At 37.9% G+C, this 15750-nt stretch overlaps 1 protein-coding gene across 3 annotated transcripts in view; it reads right to left on the reverse strand.

Annotated features, from left to right (window-relative positions):
- The window catches only part of LAMP2 (lysosomal associated membrane protein 2), a 37780-nt gene that overhangs the window by 3875 nt on the left and 18155 nt on the right, over positions 1-15750 (reverse strand). Inside the window, exons 6-9 of one of the 3 annotated variants that reach the window (XM_082680800.1) lie at positions 15213-15335; positions 11857-11920; positions 11270-11434; positions 1236-1755 (exon numbers count right to left, since the gene is read on the reverse strand). In XM_082680800.1, the coding sequence (XP_082536926.1) occupies positions 1616-1755; positions 11270-11434; positions 11857-11920; positions 15213-15335 (492 nt within the window). In that variant the 3' untranslated portion in view covers positions 1236-1615. Of the gene's footprint in view, positions 1-1235; positions 1756-6526; positions 8925-11269; positions 11435-11856; positions 11921-15212; positions 15336-15750 lie in introns of those variants that run through there. The other 2 variants (XM_082680801.1, XM_082680802.1) reach the window with 2 other exon arrangements.

The raw sequence follows: 15750 nt of genomic DNA on the forward strand, positions 1-15750 counted from the left end.
AACTATTCTTACTATTGAGTGACTAGACTTCATTGGGACAATTTTTAATCAAAATGCTAATAATGGTTTTGTTGCCCGCTAGATATGTAACCTCAGTGAAGTCACTCCTCTTTCTGAAAAAATTATGGGGTTATAGTAAGGAATCTTTAAGGTCCTTTCCAGTATAAGTCTAATGCAATTAACAAAATGTGATACTTGGTGTGATTTATGATTGAATAATAACTTGCATTTTTCCTCGAATTTTATCTCTTCCTCCTCTTGCACTTTTGTCATTCATAAAAAAATGCTGCTGAGGTTCTGAGTATATAGAACAGATTTTAGTAATGACATTAGCTTTTATTAAAAAGATTTACTGTATTTTACTGAAAGCCTTCAGAGACTGATAGCTGGGTACCAAAATGCTGTAATCAGTGAATTACAAAAATTCTGAACAAGCCAATATATACACAGAATGAATTAATAAAATAATCACTTCCATGTGAAATTCTCGAGTCTACTGATTAAGCTTCCTTCTTATTTATTTGTCTATACATTCAATATCTGTGCTGCACTTCTAACATGGAGCGTGCCTCAACAGGGGCTGAATATCTAGCTCATTTTCATGCCAACAGCTTCTGTCTACACCCCATCTATGCTCTGCCCCACAGGGGCTGTCCTGGAAAAGGCAGGAGCCGAGTTGCTGCTTTGCTTCGCTGCCTCCCTTCTGAGATTGCTGCTGCTTACAGCTCATAAGTACCAGTCTGATGACAACACTAAATAGATTTTAATGCTCTAGAGACCAACAAGATGAGGTAGAGAAACACAACACAATCTCTCCTAATTAGTTCATAGAATATTTCTATCTTGCAATGCTAATCAGGCATCCAAGGAAGAGAAAAACATTTTTAAAAAGGCAACTGGTTAAATATGCTTGAATCCTTTCTGTCTATTATTGCTGAAAAAGAAACAGTTTTTTGAAAACTCTAATTCTGAAGCCAGTTGAAGCTCTGCTGCAGCCTCTTGGGTCTGTTTTTTACCTAGGGAAAAATCACAAGCCAAAGATACTGACTTCATCTTCAAAGAAAGTCACATAACCTAAAAAATGCTGATGGTCCTGAGGACATTCAACTGAAAACCAAGTTTAAGCATCTGATGGGCATTTATGCCACATCAACATTTATTTAATGAACTATATGCAAAGGCACTGCGATGAGCTTAAATCAGGATAATTCTTATATACTGAAACAGAACACCGGTAGTGAAACAATATTTATTAATTCCATTAGGAGACAACTACATATTTTATCTTCATAATGGCCATGTTAATAAGTTTAAGGCATCTTGGGTTAGAATCAAAATTTGGCCAAGGCTTCTTAAGATAGACCTTAAAACACTGCACACCGATGTTCTTTTCAACAAGTTTGTCTTCAGGACCAGTAAATACAACATTTAAAAAAAAATTATGCTGTTCTATTAACAGTTTTTATTAATAAAGAATTATCTCAAAATGCTGGGACTGATTTAAGAATTAAAGTTTCAATATATCAATCTTAAAGAACAAAGTATTTCAAAACTGAAAGGGAAGAAAATCTTGTTATGTGCATGTATTTTTATATAATCAATCAGACTGCAGGTTCTAAAATTGCTCATATCCAGCATGATGGCGCTTGAGACCAATAAAGTAAGCCAGTAACACTAGAATAAGCACTCCTGCCAAGGCTGCTCCCACCGCTATGGGCACAAGGAAGTTGTCGTCATCTGCACTGCAGTCTTGAGCTAGATGTGGAGAAAGCACAATTGAGAACAGAAACAGTGACAAAATTTCAGATCTGTACATTTTAAGTTAATATGACAATACTTCCCAACACACATATTTGTTTTTTACACCAAGGCAACAAGTCATTGGAATTCATTACCAGCAAATGAGATGTTCCACAAAAGTGATTTTCCAAATAACCAAATCATATACTTTTAAGTACCCCCAAAAATGCAGTCATTTTGGATGAAAGATATATAAAATGATCACATACTTCACAGATTTTTCAAATGGAAGATAATGGATAAATATAATTAGCCTTTCCTTGATGATCAGGCTGTGAGCTTTCAGAGGCAAATTGTTATGATGTTGAAGAAGCACAGTGCCTGGAACACTGCAGATTGGGAAGTATTAATGAAATGAACCAAATGAACAACTACATAAAGCAGATGTAAGAACTCAATGCATAGGAATATGGGGCCATTTAGTAGTAAGAAAAAGTATAAACTGGCCCTGATTGCATAACTGTTTGCCTCAAGATTTCAGTCTGGTGTAGGAGTCAGATAAGAAAATCAGCGGTTATAATTTCAAAATGTGCTGTAATAGGGGCAGGGAACACACAGTGTCATCGAAATATTTCAGAGGCACACTCAACTCAGCCTTGTTACACAAGACACAGTTTGAAAGAGGTGACACCAGAGCTGAATTTTTAAGAATGAGTAGGAATTAACCATGCAGGTAATGGGTGAAGGGTGTTCCAGGTATAGAAAGCACAGACAAAACTATGGAGGGTAAGAAAACAGCACTTCGGGTGAAATGCAAGCAGGTTGGCATAGCTAGAACAATGGATTAAGAGGTACTCTTGGGGCTTCCCTGGTGGCGCAGTGGTTGAGAGTCCGCCTGCCGATGTAGGGGACACGGGTTCGTGCCCCGGTCCGGGAAGATCCCACATGCCGCGGAGCGGCTGGGCCCGTGAGCCATGGCCGCCGAGCCTGCGCGTCCAGAGCCTGTGGTCCGCAACGGGAGAGGCCACAACAGTGAGAGGCCCACGTACCGCAAAAAGAAAAAAATAAATAAAAGAGGTACTCTTGGAAAAGAGGTGGAAAATGGTACTAGGATCAGCTCACAAAGGCACCGTATGCTCTAGGTAGTTTGGCCTTATACTGATGGCCCCCCCCAAAAAAATTTCTGCAGAATTTTAAGCAGGATATTTTTTTCAGAAGTTATGGCAGATGGAAGACTGGAGGTATTAAGTTGGGAAGCAACTCTACTGCTAGAAGTCAGATGACGAATAATATGGTCCTGAACTTGGTTAATGAAGTGCAGATGCAGAAGGGATGGACTAGAGATCCAATTAGAAGACAGAACTGACCAAACAGATGTAGGAGGAGACAATATTGTAGAATGGCTTCCAATCCCTTGATTATGTAGACACTGGTGCCATTCATAGTGATAGGGAATACAGGGGGAATATATGCATTTCAGTTTTATTTGTAGTTATTTTTGTGTGGGTTTTTTTAAATTTAATTTTTAAAATTTGCATGTCGGGGGAGGGTGGAGAGGGATATGTGGAAGAGGAAGACATTCCGTTTTAGATCTGCTGAGTTTAAGATACCTACGTCCTAACCAAGTGGTTGACGTGCTAGTTCAAACCAGGGACAAAGATATTTCTCAGCAAGGGCAGATAAGAGTAATAAGAGGATCAGAGATAAAACCCTTGGGAACACCAATACGTGAAGAATCAAGGAGCAGGAAAAAGTAGGAAAGGCAGGTAGAAAATGGTGCCACAGAAGCCAAGGAAGGAAACAGTTTCAATTATCATGGGAGAACAGTGTAAAATATTAGAGACGCCTGAGAAATGTCCACTGGATGTAGCAATACGGAGGGTGGGGGCTAGGAGTCAAATTGTTGCAGGTTTAGGAGTGAATGGGAAATGATTGACTGGTTAGGAGATCAAGAACTTGGGATGGGGAACACACAGTACTCGTTATGAGACGTTTAGAAGAAAGGTAGGTAGGTAGAAGGGGGACACAGGGTCAAGAAAGGATACCTTCAGGGTGGAAGAGACTTGTGGTTACAGGATGTGGGAAAGAGCCATGAGCATTTTACAGGTTGAAGACGATGGTACAAAGTCTCCTGGGAGGCAGGGGAAATGGGATTCCAGAAGCACTGACCAGAAGAAAACCTACTGAGACTGGAGAAGAAAGGGATAGTGCAGATGGAGATATGTTTGCAGAGAGAGGAGGTGGCTAGCGTGTTGAACCACCGCTTCTATTTTCCATTTCCTTGCCTCTTATTGCCCTAGTTCTCCTCCTAGCTTGCAATTTACCAGGGATTGATAAATCAGATAATTAAACTTATTAGAACTGTGCCGAAAATAAAAATGAATAGCTGCAAGGCACATCTGATTGTGTTTGCATGTAAGAAATGTGCCAGCCTTTTGCTAGTCTCTGGGGCAATAACTGGGAACAAGATGCAATCCTAGAGTTTATGGACTTTATGACATCAATTTTGGCTGCCAGCTCAATGATCTTTTTTACTTGCTTCTTGGTTTTGTTAAAAATCCAGATAGCTGAGGTTGCCAGATGTGACTTGTGAATATATGGTGTTAAGAGCACCCAGTTAGCTCCTCCCCTTCAATTTCCCAAATTACCACCCAGCATATAAACTATTAGGTGACATGACCATAAAGTATTATGTCTTGGATTTAATATAACTTGGTTTTTAAAAAATTCATTAGATTAATTTCTTATTCTGGCAACGAATTCATAGTCCTCTTTCCCAAATTGGGTATTTGACCTAGTACTGAAATGACTTTCATAAATACTGCCAATAAGGCTTTCTTAAGGCTTTCATGCAAGACAAATATTCCCAGAGTAGATCAAAAAGGCAATTCTGCTAATACAAAGATCTTTCTAGATGCTGTCATTTACTTAAAATGCTCTCAGTATGTGAAGTATTAATTTATAATAATTGATTTTTATGAATTTGGCCTTTAAAAATTCTTTAGGTAATGAAAGAAATTTTGGTAGAACAGTAATTTTAATAAAATCACATCCAAGAAAAGAAAACCTCATTCTATAAGTCATTTTGACCTGATCTATTTGCCTCATGTACACTTGAGACCTTTCTGGGGAAAGGAAAAGTGTATTTGTAGAAGAGTTTAATAGTCACGGAAGCAGTGAAGATTTTTAAAGACAAAGTTTCATTGACCATTGAAATTTCAATGGAAAGGTTCATGTAGATTTTTTAAATGCTGTTAATCTTCAATTTTCTGTTAGTTCAGAAATTTTTCAAATCCAGTTTTCAGTGTGAGGGCTGAAAAGCCAAGATGTACATTTATAATAAAGTATAAAACAAACACCTCTTCAAAACCAATGTGTCAAAAATTCTCTTTGGAAGAATCAGCATTTAGAAGCACATCCTTATGTGACATCTTATCTATTATATACCTTTTAGATCTATAGTCAAACTGTTTGAAATATATTACATGAATCTGAAAAGAAACTTGAAGCTACTCTATACTAGTTTCAAAAATAAGATATGGTAATTATTGATGCAGAAAGTTATATACCAGGGTAAAAGATCAGGAGATAGGTAGGAGAGAGCTGAGCCCAAGACAATGTAACATTATCTATCTAAATAAACAGAGATAAAAGGCTATAATCCTAAAAATATCTGAGTCTCATAATAATTCCTCCTAAAAAAACGCAAGAAACTTCAGATGGTGTGTTTTACACTGTATGTAAATATGTTCTTGATGCCTAAGATGTAGCTTCTAATCAGGTTCTTTCTAAAAATACTCAAATGTATATTTTTCTTCACTGAAATGAAAAACTATCACTCAAAGAAATAAGAGTAACAGGACTTAACAGCCCTCAGTCCCCAGATGAAAAAACGAGAGAGACCCCAGTTGAGTAGCTTGACCAAGTCACATGGTAGCTAGTAGAGCTGGGAGCTCTGATGAGTAACTGGCAGTCACGTGGCTTAACTGGGTAATCCAGAGGAAAGCGACTAGCCAGGCTGCTAAATTTGTGTGTGTGATATACTAAGGTGGACTGGGAAGCTATCTGGAAATTGGAAGGTTCAAGAATTTTAAGGTGATCTGAGAGAAAGATTAGGGCTTCCCTGGTGGCGCAGTGGTTGAGAGTCCGCCTGCCGATGCAGGGGACACGGGTTCGTGCCCCGGTCCGGGAAGATCCCACATGCCGTGGAGCGGCTGGGCCCGTGAGCCATGGCCGCTGAGCCTGCGCGTCCGGAGCCTGTGCTCCGCAATGGGAGAGGCCACAACAGTGAGAGGCCCGCGTACCACCAAAAAAAAAAAATTACACACAATCCTATTTTGGCTCGGATCAATAGGTCAGTTTGTGTGGCTGACCTAGTACAGATACTAAATATCAGCCTCAATTTAGGACCTGAGAAAAGTGTACAGAGATATTCTGTCACTTTTACTATGAAATAAATATTCTAGATCACTGGTTTCCTAATTGCCTAAACATTAGATTCAGCTGGGGAGTTTACACACACACACACACACACACACACACAAGTGCGCGCCACACACGTCTCATCCCAGACCTGATTCTTACTCTGTAGCCACTCCAACATCAGTAGGGACCTATGTATGGGACCACTCTTCCAGACAGCAATACACAGAACATTCTGGAAATAATTAATTCTACTTCTAAGCATTTCTTAAGTTTTTCCTTTTGGAAGAAATTGCCATTATGTAGTATACAAAATCTAGACTTTAGCCAATGGGAAAGAAATGTGAGCAAATTTCCTTAAGAAATAAAAGAATCTTTATTGTTTGTTTTAGAAGCAATATGTTGAGCAAATGGACAGGCAAATATCTGAAGAGAAATACCATACATCAACTAGTGGTTTAAACATCTGAGGAAAAAACATGGAAAGTATTTACATGGACCAGTTTCTTTATACAAATGCTAACCCATGAAAAACACCCAGAAACCAAATAGAGTGTTAGATCATCAAGGTGTAAATCCGTTAAAGCAAAACTACAAAAGGTACAAAGAACACATGGCTATAGGAAATGATAGTGTAAATGATAGCATATAAACTGGCCCATGTAAAATACAAAAATATTCAATTAGGTCAGATTTTCTATAAAACAGTACTAATTAGAGGTATTTTAATATAAATCAGATATATAATCTAAAGGTAGAAACTTTTAGAAACATTAACAGCATTAAGCCAGTGTGCCACCCACTTGTGCTTCCAATTTTTATTTTTTAAAAAAGCTGCTTTGTTTTGACTCATGAGAAATATCTAAGGCTCACATTCTTGCAAGCATTATCCATTCTGACAACGTTAACAATCTTACACTAAAACACTATTTAAATAAAAATTTTTTTTAAAAAATCAGATTTATATTTAGCCTTTAAAAAGTGCCTTAAGCTGGCAATGCAGCTCAATGTAGCTTTTAGAGAGGGGCTTAGTCAGGAATCTTATTCTGAGCCAGTAAGATTTTCAGGCTACTCTAAACAGAGAGCAAATTTAGGTGGGAGAAAATATTTATCATGCCAATATAACTCGAAAGGTAGTTATAGACATACACATGCTAACATGCAATTGCCTCTGCGCGTGTGTCACTAGACTACCAAATTTATTCAACGCAAACAACATTTTGGAACCCAGATATCTCATTTTCTAGTGAATGGGAGGCACACATAATCTCCCATCCCCCCAAACACGGAACCTGCCATATATTGCTGCATGTTAACAATTTTTTAATATTTGCTCAGCCATCTCAATACCAAAAAAAAAAGGAAGAAAGACAAAAGCAGCAAGAAATACTTGATGTGCTAACTATCAAGCAGAAATGTTTTGCTTTCTCATATAAACATTAGGTGGTGCAGGTTAAATGGACAATTGGTGCAACTCCCCAGAGCACAGAGCTGAACACAAAGTACATGAATTAATGATGATGCTACCATAATGAAAAATAATAATGTAAGTTTTGATTAGCACAGAACTATTTAAATGTGAAAGCCAAATTAGTAAATGTTGTAGCAATCAACACAAGCTGGAAACAAAGAACAGCTTTTTCATGAACAAAGAGAAGGCCAAGACTTTTGGGTTAGGTGCAAGTTCTTTATCTAGGTTCTAGGACATACTGGCATTTCTTCTTTAAGGAAAAGAAAAGAAGAGAATAAAACAAACCATCACCAACAAGGATACTAGAAAGCTAAAGAGAAATCTACATTAATTTTAGCACTGCATGTAGAAGCCAATTTACGGGTACAAGGGACTAACACCCCAAATTGGCACTGCCTAGCAATTATCTCTAAAACATCTAGAAAATGGATTGAAATGCCCAGTTGGAATAGTCTTGTGTCTTACAATTTAAAAGACGGAAATATCCAGTTTTTTTCTTAAAAAGATTAAACAATAAGATTAACACCTATTCCAAAATTTTAAAGCTTTTGTATCTTTTGTCACTACAGCCACGTTAAATACAAATGGATTCAAAAGGCATTAGAAAAGCATGCATTGCTAAGAACATAATAATATTAGACCCTGTTCAAATCTATTGGCATATCTCTCATAGTCAAATACACAGCAATGCCAAAGCAGCTAAGTTAACCTGCAAACAAAATCACCAAAAAATGCAAAGGAGCAAGTACAAATCCACCGTAGAATGTGTTGTCTCAAATCGACTACATGTGGAGGTGCGGTTAACCCTTTCCTAAGCTGTATATTTCCAGTCAGAATGTTTAAAGTGAGAACAATGCAATACTAATTCAAGACAATAAAATAGAATCTATAATCCACGTGATTTTGCACGTTTTTTGTTGTAGAAATAACTTTTAAATTCCTTAGTTGGGAAAACCAAAATCATGTGACTAATTTATAGTTTATAGTTTTAGGGGTATTTTTATCTATTTAAGTTCAAAATCCTCTGTACCACCTGTTGTTAAGATCAGAACTGCAACTATATATACCTTAAATCGAATAGTATTGCATGTTGGATCTTGGATCTTGTACTTGCTTTATTGTTTTGTAACAGAGTCACATGTGGATTAGTGTTACAGAGTCTGATATCCAGCATAACTTTTTCTTCTGCCAATTAGGTAAGCAATCACTATAACGATAATCAAGCCTGAAAGACCAGCACCAACTATAATTGGTATTAGAATGGTGTCATCATCCAGCGAACACTCTTGGGCTGTAGGTGAGAAAAAGTGTGTAACAAATAATGAGTATAATAAAAAAAATGATGTCCAAAAGTAAAAGATGTTGATATTCAAAATTCAGAAATGCTCTTATAAGATCAACTTAAAGTAATTAAGACAGGTATATTTTAGTGATAAAGCTACATAAAATTATGCAGTGTCCTAGAATTAAAATCCTAAACCTTATTTGTCCTTTCATTCATGTATGTGTATATATATAGATATATATGAATATACACTCATTTATATCTGAGTAAAACACATACATGTGTCTGTATTTCTTTGTATATATTCCAAGTGCTTTCCAAAATAGGAGTATTACTTTATCAGAAATGAAGAGAGCTAATCTAGCCACATAGCTACATAGCAGGATTAGACTCTTGGTGGTAGAGTGAATGTCTTTTGGGAAACTCGGAGCAGATCAGGAAGGTTTAACTGTGGGATTAAAACAGCCATGCTGGCTCTGGAATCCTTTAGAGCAAAGATCGGGCAAACTATAGCCCGTGAGCCAAATCTGGCCCAAGGGCTAAAAATGCCTTTTGAACATTTCTAAATGATTGGAAAAAAAACAAAAGATGATGATTTTGTGATTCATGAGAATTATATGAAATTCAAGTTTCAGTATCCACAAGTAAAGCTTTACTGGAACACAGCCTCACTCATTTGTTTATTGCCTGTGGCTGTTTTCATGCTACAACAGCAGAGCTGAATAATTGTGACAGAGACCACATGGCCTCCAAACCCTAACACTTACTGTCTGAGCCTTTACAGAAAAAGTTTGCAGATTCCCGACTTCAAGTATATGCTTTTAGTGGCTGCAAAAGTCAAGAAACTGGGACCTCTTACTAATTTGAGTGTGTTTACCACATTTATCAATCTGGTCAGGGCTGGCAGCCCACAGGGGCTATTTTCCCCATTTCTAGACAGTAGTCTGATCCAGTAAAATCCAATCAACACTCTTACCTTACTGAAAGTCTATTTCCTCTCCTAAACAGTGAATTATTACCAGTGTGTTGTATTTATAGGTACCCACAGTCAAGAACCTAGCTCCACAAATAGATTACGCATTCATTATCAGTACTAAATGTTGTATACTCCTTTGGGTGACATTTCTAATTCTATGTACATAAAAACCAAAGTTTCAAATTAGAGAAAAACCACAGCTCATGTCTATTACAGCTGACTAGACAAACAGGCTTGAGCGGATTTTACACTGCAAATGATTTTAAGTTCTAAACACAAATTTGGACCTAAAATTAAGGTAATAATGTAGGGGAGATCAATAAAGACTCAAAAGTAAAACTATTAAAGGATCAAAATAATTGAAGTTTGTAAGCAAAACTGACAAAGGGGGAAATGAATTCTTGAAAGTACTTTTAAATTGTGATTAACCCTTCTAATCACAAGAATGGTAGGGTGAAGAGCCCAATTTATTCTGGCCTAACCAAGTCAGGCTAGGTGTTCAGCACTACTGCAAAACTGCTGAGCAGCTCACAGCACGTTCACTTTAAACACAGCTTCCACATTTCCTTCTAAACTATAGAATTAATTGTTAAAAAGGATGTGGATGACTGGGATGGCTCTGCTGGGCAGAACTGTGATCCACAAACCGTCAATTTTAAGTAATTGCTTTTAAAGGACAAGTCAATTAAGGAATTTTATGTACTTTTTCCTCTTCAAGCAAATTTTAATCTTGTAATGCCAAATGCATCTTTCATATTCATATAAACACACTGTAATAAGCCCTTCACAAAGCTTTCGCTAAAAATCTGATAAATACCACCATTAGCCCTGAGTAGACCTTCAAAAAGCCTCATTCACACTGGCACATGCTTTTAAAACTCTCCAGATCTTTCTGGCTGGCCAAAACATAGGTCATGATATCTGAGGCTTTCCTACTGCAATCTTTTGTCTTAACAAAATGAGACCAAACTGCTTTAATTCTGGTATGAAAATGTTTCCAGCGAGAATATGGCCCCAAGAAGGCAGAGCAAGATGCTCAAAAACTGCTGCTCCCAAGTGCCACCCTTCCCACAAACTACAACCCATGGAGAAATGTCTACACCTTAAGTAAAGCTCACTTAAATCTCCTCAGTTTTAGCTTTAAAAACTTTGTTGCAAATGGTTTTGAGATCACAAAACAAATCTAATTTGAGCAAAATGATGAGCTAAATATAGTTACACAACTTGCTCAAGGCTATGAGAACTCTACAACAGAGTCTAGAGGTGAATTCATATTCCTGTATTTCAGTGCTTATATTCCCATGACTCAAAGGAAAAGCCACCCAGCAGTCAACCTAAGACCATAAATTATTAATAAAACTTGCTTGATTCTTACCTGTAGAATACTTTCCTTCCATCACATTGAAAGGCTGAACCCTTAGATCAAAGGTATTTATCTGAAATGCTCCAGACACTGAAACAGTCTGCTCTTTGTTGCACATGTAAGAACTTCCCAGGGGGGCATCCCAGTAGCTGAGATTGTTATTTGCAATGCTAAAAACTTTAAGGGGAAAAAAAAAACATGTTAGTAACTTCTTATCCCATCAACAACAACAACAACAAAAAAATGGGACAGTCCCCAGGATTTTTCTGTGAAATATGGGGGCTTAGGGTACAGGGTCTGCCCACAAAAAGCCATTCTTAAGATCACTAGGTTCCGTATCTTTCTATAGATGTTTCTACAGTCTAAAACTCACTCACATCGTTAACTATTATCTACCATGCTTTGAAAATATGGGATACTGCAAAAGATAGAACACTCTAGTTCTAAGTTACTGATTTTAAGTTATGGTCAAAGTACAATTTTGACATAGAATCTTCTGGTCCATTAAATAAGGCACTATTTGGTAACAAGATAATTACAGTTTCTATTCTTTCAGTGTAACCCATACTCTTTTTCCCAGAGGCCAATGTTTTGCTTACCAGAGCCGTTAACCAAATACATGCTGACATTCACCTCCTTTAGATAGAATCGGTTTTCATTTTTCTGTGTGAAAAAGAGCTTCCAGTTAATCAATGCATCACAACTGTCTACAGGTACAGTTAATGTCTACAGAAAGAAAGCAATCTAATACTATTACCCAGAAGATAAAACCATGGATTAGACCTGGACCAGTAGAATAAACTGCAACTAAGTAAAGGGACTCAAAACGTGACAGAAACCCTTTCCCTCTTCATTTTGTTTCCAACTTTTGGACCAGAGGTGTGCTCATATGGTTCTTAGACACTCAGCAATTCACTCCCTCCATTCTATTCTTTCTATCACTTTCCGAGCCCTCACCACCTCTAGCCTGGATCACAACAGCCTCTTAACGGGGCTCCTTGCCTTTCAGCCTCTCCAGCTCTAACCTTTCCTTCGCTGCTATTTTCTTTCTGAAGCACTCATCTGATTAGCCAGTCATTCTAATTATTTCAGTGCTTTTAGTATGTACAAGGTAACATATCTAAGTGTTCCAGGGAGCCATCAAAATGGACCAGATATGGTTCCTGCCCCCACCGCGTTTGCAATCTGCCGGGTAAGAGAAGATAGATATAAATAAATAACCATATTACAAAAAAGTGATAGGTTATGAAAATTAAAAGACGAGACGTTACTTCCAACTAAGGGAGGAGCAAAGATAACACAAGCTTAGGGGTGGGACATTTGAATTGGGTAGGATTCAATTAGGAAACAAGCAGAAATGAGTATTCGAGAAAGCAACCACATGAGTAAAGGTAGTCAGAAAATGAGCATAATCACAAGCACACGAGCATTTGAGAACTTACAAAGTGACAAGCGCTGTTCTTAAAACTTTACATATGAGGCTTCACGGAACGGAAGAATTACAACACCCCATTTTGTAACTGAATTATGGAGGGTGTTGAGTAACTTCCACAAGGCTACACAGTAGTCGGTGAGCTGGGATTTGGCACCAGGAAGTCTGGCTGCAGAGCCTGGGATGTGCACAGGGAACAGGGTAAGGGAAGCATGAGATTCATATAAAGGGAAAGAAGGAATCATAAAGCTGGATATGCAGGTTACATTGCATGGCAGGGAGGGGAGGCGTGAACTACCCTGGCATGGAATTTAGATGTTTTCTTGTCGGCAAAACAGAACCACTGCAGGTTTCTGAGGAAGAGCTGAGCTTCAGGAAGATCAAGCTGATGCCAAAGTACATTGGGGGAGGGGAGGAAGAGATGGGACTAGTTAGGAGGCTGTGTGAAACATCCAGGTAAGAAGTAATGCAGGCCTGAATCAGTAGGGAATGAAAACCAGGGGGCAGACTAAGAGAATTTCAGGAGGAAGCATAAAGAGGACCTGAACAACCTTATCGCATCTCTCCTTGGCTTGGCATTCAAGGCTCTCTACAATTAGTCCCAAGTACTCTTCCAAACTTATCATTCACTAAACATGCTACATGTCTCATTCTCCACCTGGTCTTGATTGTGTTCCTTTATCCAGGGGTAGCTTGTACTTTTTCACTTACTCCCCACCTTCTCCCCCATGTGTACAAATCTGACCCATCCTTGAAGGTCCAGCTTAAATGCCATCTTCTCTGTTAAACCCTCCTGACTCTACCCTAGCTAGAATTAATGGCTCATTCTTCTACACTCTTATAGCACTTTGTATCTTCCTCTGGTCTAGCACTCATCCCACAGCACTCTACTTGCCCAAAGAATCAATTCCAAAAGCCAGCATGACATTCAAGGCCTTCCATAAAAATGGTAATTATTAGTACATTGCTATCTTTACCACTAATCCATGGGCATCTGAAGAATACAGGCCTTCCTCTTTGTATCCCACCATAACATCCTGCATATACACCAAATTCAATAAATTATCCTTAGAAGTAAGTGTCATGATAGGATTGAAGGTGAGATGGGCCCCACTGAACTCTGGTGACACTGCAGACGTTTCTTGATTTTTCAAAGTACCTATATCATGGTTAAAATGTCACTATTTTGAATTACATTTTAGAATAGTCTGCTGGGCAATTAAATATTGTAATCATTAAATATTACATGTTTCCCCATGAGAGTCAGAAGAAACCATGTTCCTGTTAGGATCTTACCTCAGCTAGAAAGATCAAGCTCAATCACTCAAAAGGGGGTGAATCTAAAATATTACTTTCTTCATTCTTATTGACTATAATATAATCTCTGTGAGGTAACCTGGGAAGCCTGCTTTTATCACACTGAAGATGACAAGCTTAACTAGACATTCTTAATAGTGATTCACTGGTCATATATGTACTACAACGGAGTAATTATTTGAATGCTGGAAAGGGGAAGGTTTTTATAAACCTTTCTAAAATATAATCCTCAATTACTCAGCATGTATTCCATAGAGAAAAGAGGCTTTAGACTCAAAATACCAAGTTCAGACACAAAACAAAGACATGCCTAACTTTTCATATATCAGACGTTGAGACTATTTCCCCATCCCTAGATAAGAGTAATCCGATTTGAAAGCAGAACTGTTTTTTAGGCCCTTATACAATAACTTTGGTGGTCCAACATTTTCCCTCATTGATAGCCTCTCTTCCCCATTCCAATCTGCTGTAACATGTGTACATACACACACACACACACACACACACACACACACACACACACTGAAAAATTATGGGGTAACAACTGCTTCTGAGAAGGTGGAAATAAAGGTCCCCAATGATCAATTTACGCTACCTAGAAGCAGAACATGCATGGAAACTTCTGCTTAGGGTTCAGCCCTTGATGCGATCATGAACAACAAAAACCTGAATGCTGCCATTATAAACTATCCTGACGTAATGCACGTAAAGTACTTGCACAGAGCCTTGTACATAGTTGAGTACTCAATAAGTGTTAGCTATCATTATTACTGATACTATTATAAATATATAGCCTTGAAAAAGCCTAAAATATTATAACAGACAAACATGAGAATTTTCTAACCAATAGTAGAGAAAATATTATGGAACTTACTTTGTCTTTTATAAATAAACTTTATTGTAACATATATCTATATGGATAGATTAGACTTTTTTTTTTAATATGGGTTAATTCTTACTCCTACCCTAAGGTCTACATAAAAAGAGAAGAGCAGAATTCAAGTCCAGCCCACAGAACATCGAAGTGACCCTGAGGGATTAACAGGGATCAATGGACTGTATACACTTTATAATTGAGTAGTGTTGAAATGGAAATTAGAGGTAATTATCCCTCTCAACAAATACACACACACACACACACACACACACACACCTTTTTAGACTTTCAGATGTGCTCCCCTAAGTTTTGATAAACCCGTTACTCACCACAGCAAAGACAAAGTCCAGATACTTGATGCTGCTGCTGCTCAGCCTAAGGAGAGCAGTTTGAGGATGGCAGCTGCCAGTGAAGTTGGTTGTGTTGGGATTGATGTTAATAACCGAAGCAACCTTCAGGGGAAGAAGAGGGAGAGAGGTACAGATGAACCATAAAAATCTACAGCAAAACCTTATACTCTAATAAGACCAAGTTCGTGGAGAACAAAAAAATCCTTTTGTCTCCTAGATATGGATACTTAAGTGTTTGATACCTTACTTTCAAAGCTGGCCCAGGTCCTCAAGCTATGACTCAGAAGACTTAAAAAAAAAAAAGGAAGACAACAGGAAAGCTTCCTCAAATAATGAGCCAAATGAAAACACATTTTTTAATGGAGCACAAGAGCCATCTGTCTAGCTTGTTTAAAATCCCAGGACTCTGAAAATGGGATTGGTTTGCTGGCACGCCCTCTGTAGCCCCAGTAGAGCACTGCAACCAGAAGTGCCATCGTACACCCCTACCTCTATCTGCCTATCTACCTATACCATT

This window comes from Grampus griseus (genome assembly GCF_964374135.1).
Source record: "Grampus griseus genome assembly, chromosome: X".
Taxonomy (NCBI): domain Eukaryota; kingdom Metazoa; phylum Chordata; class Mammalia; order Artiodactyla; family Delphinidae; genus Grampus; species Grampus griseus.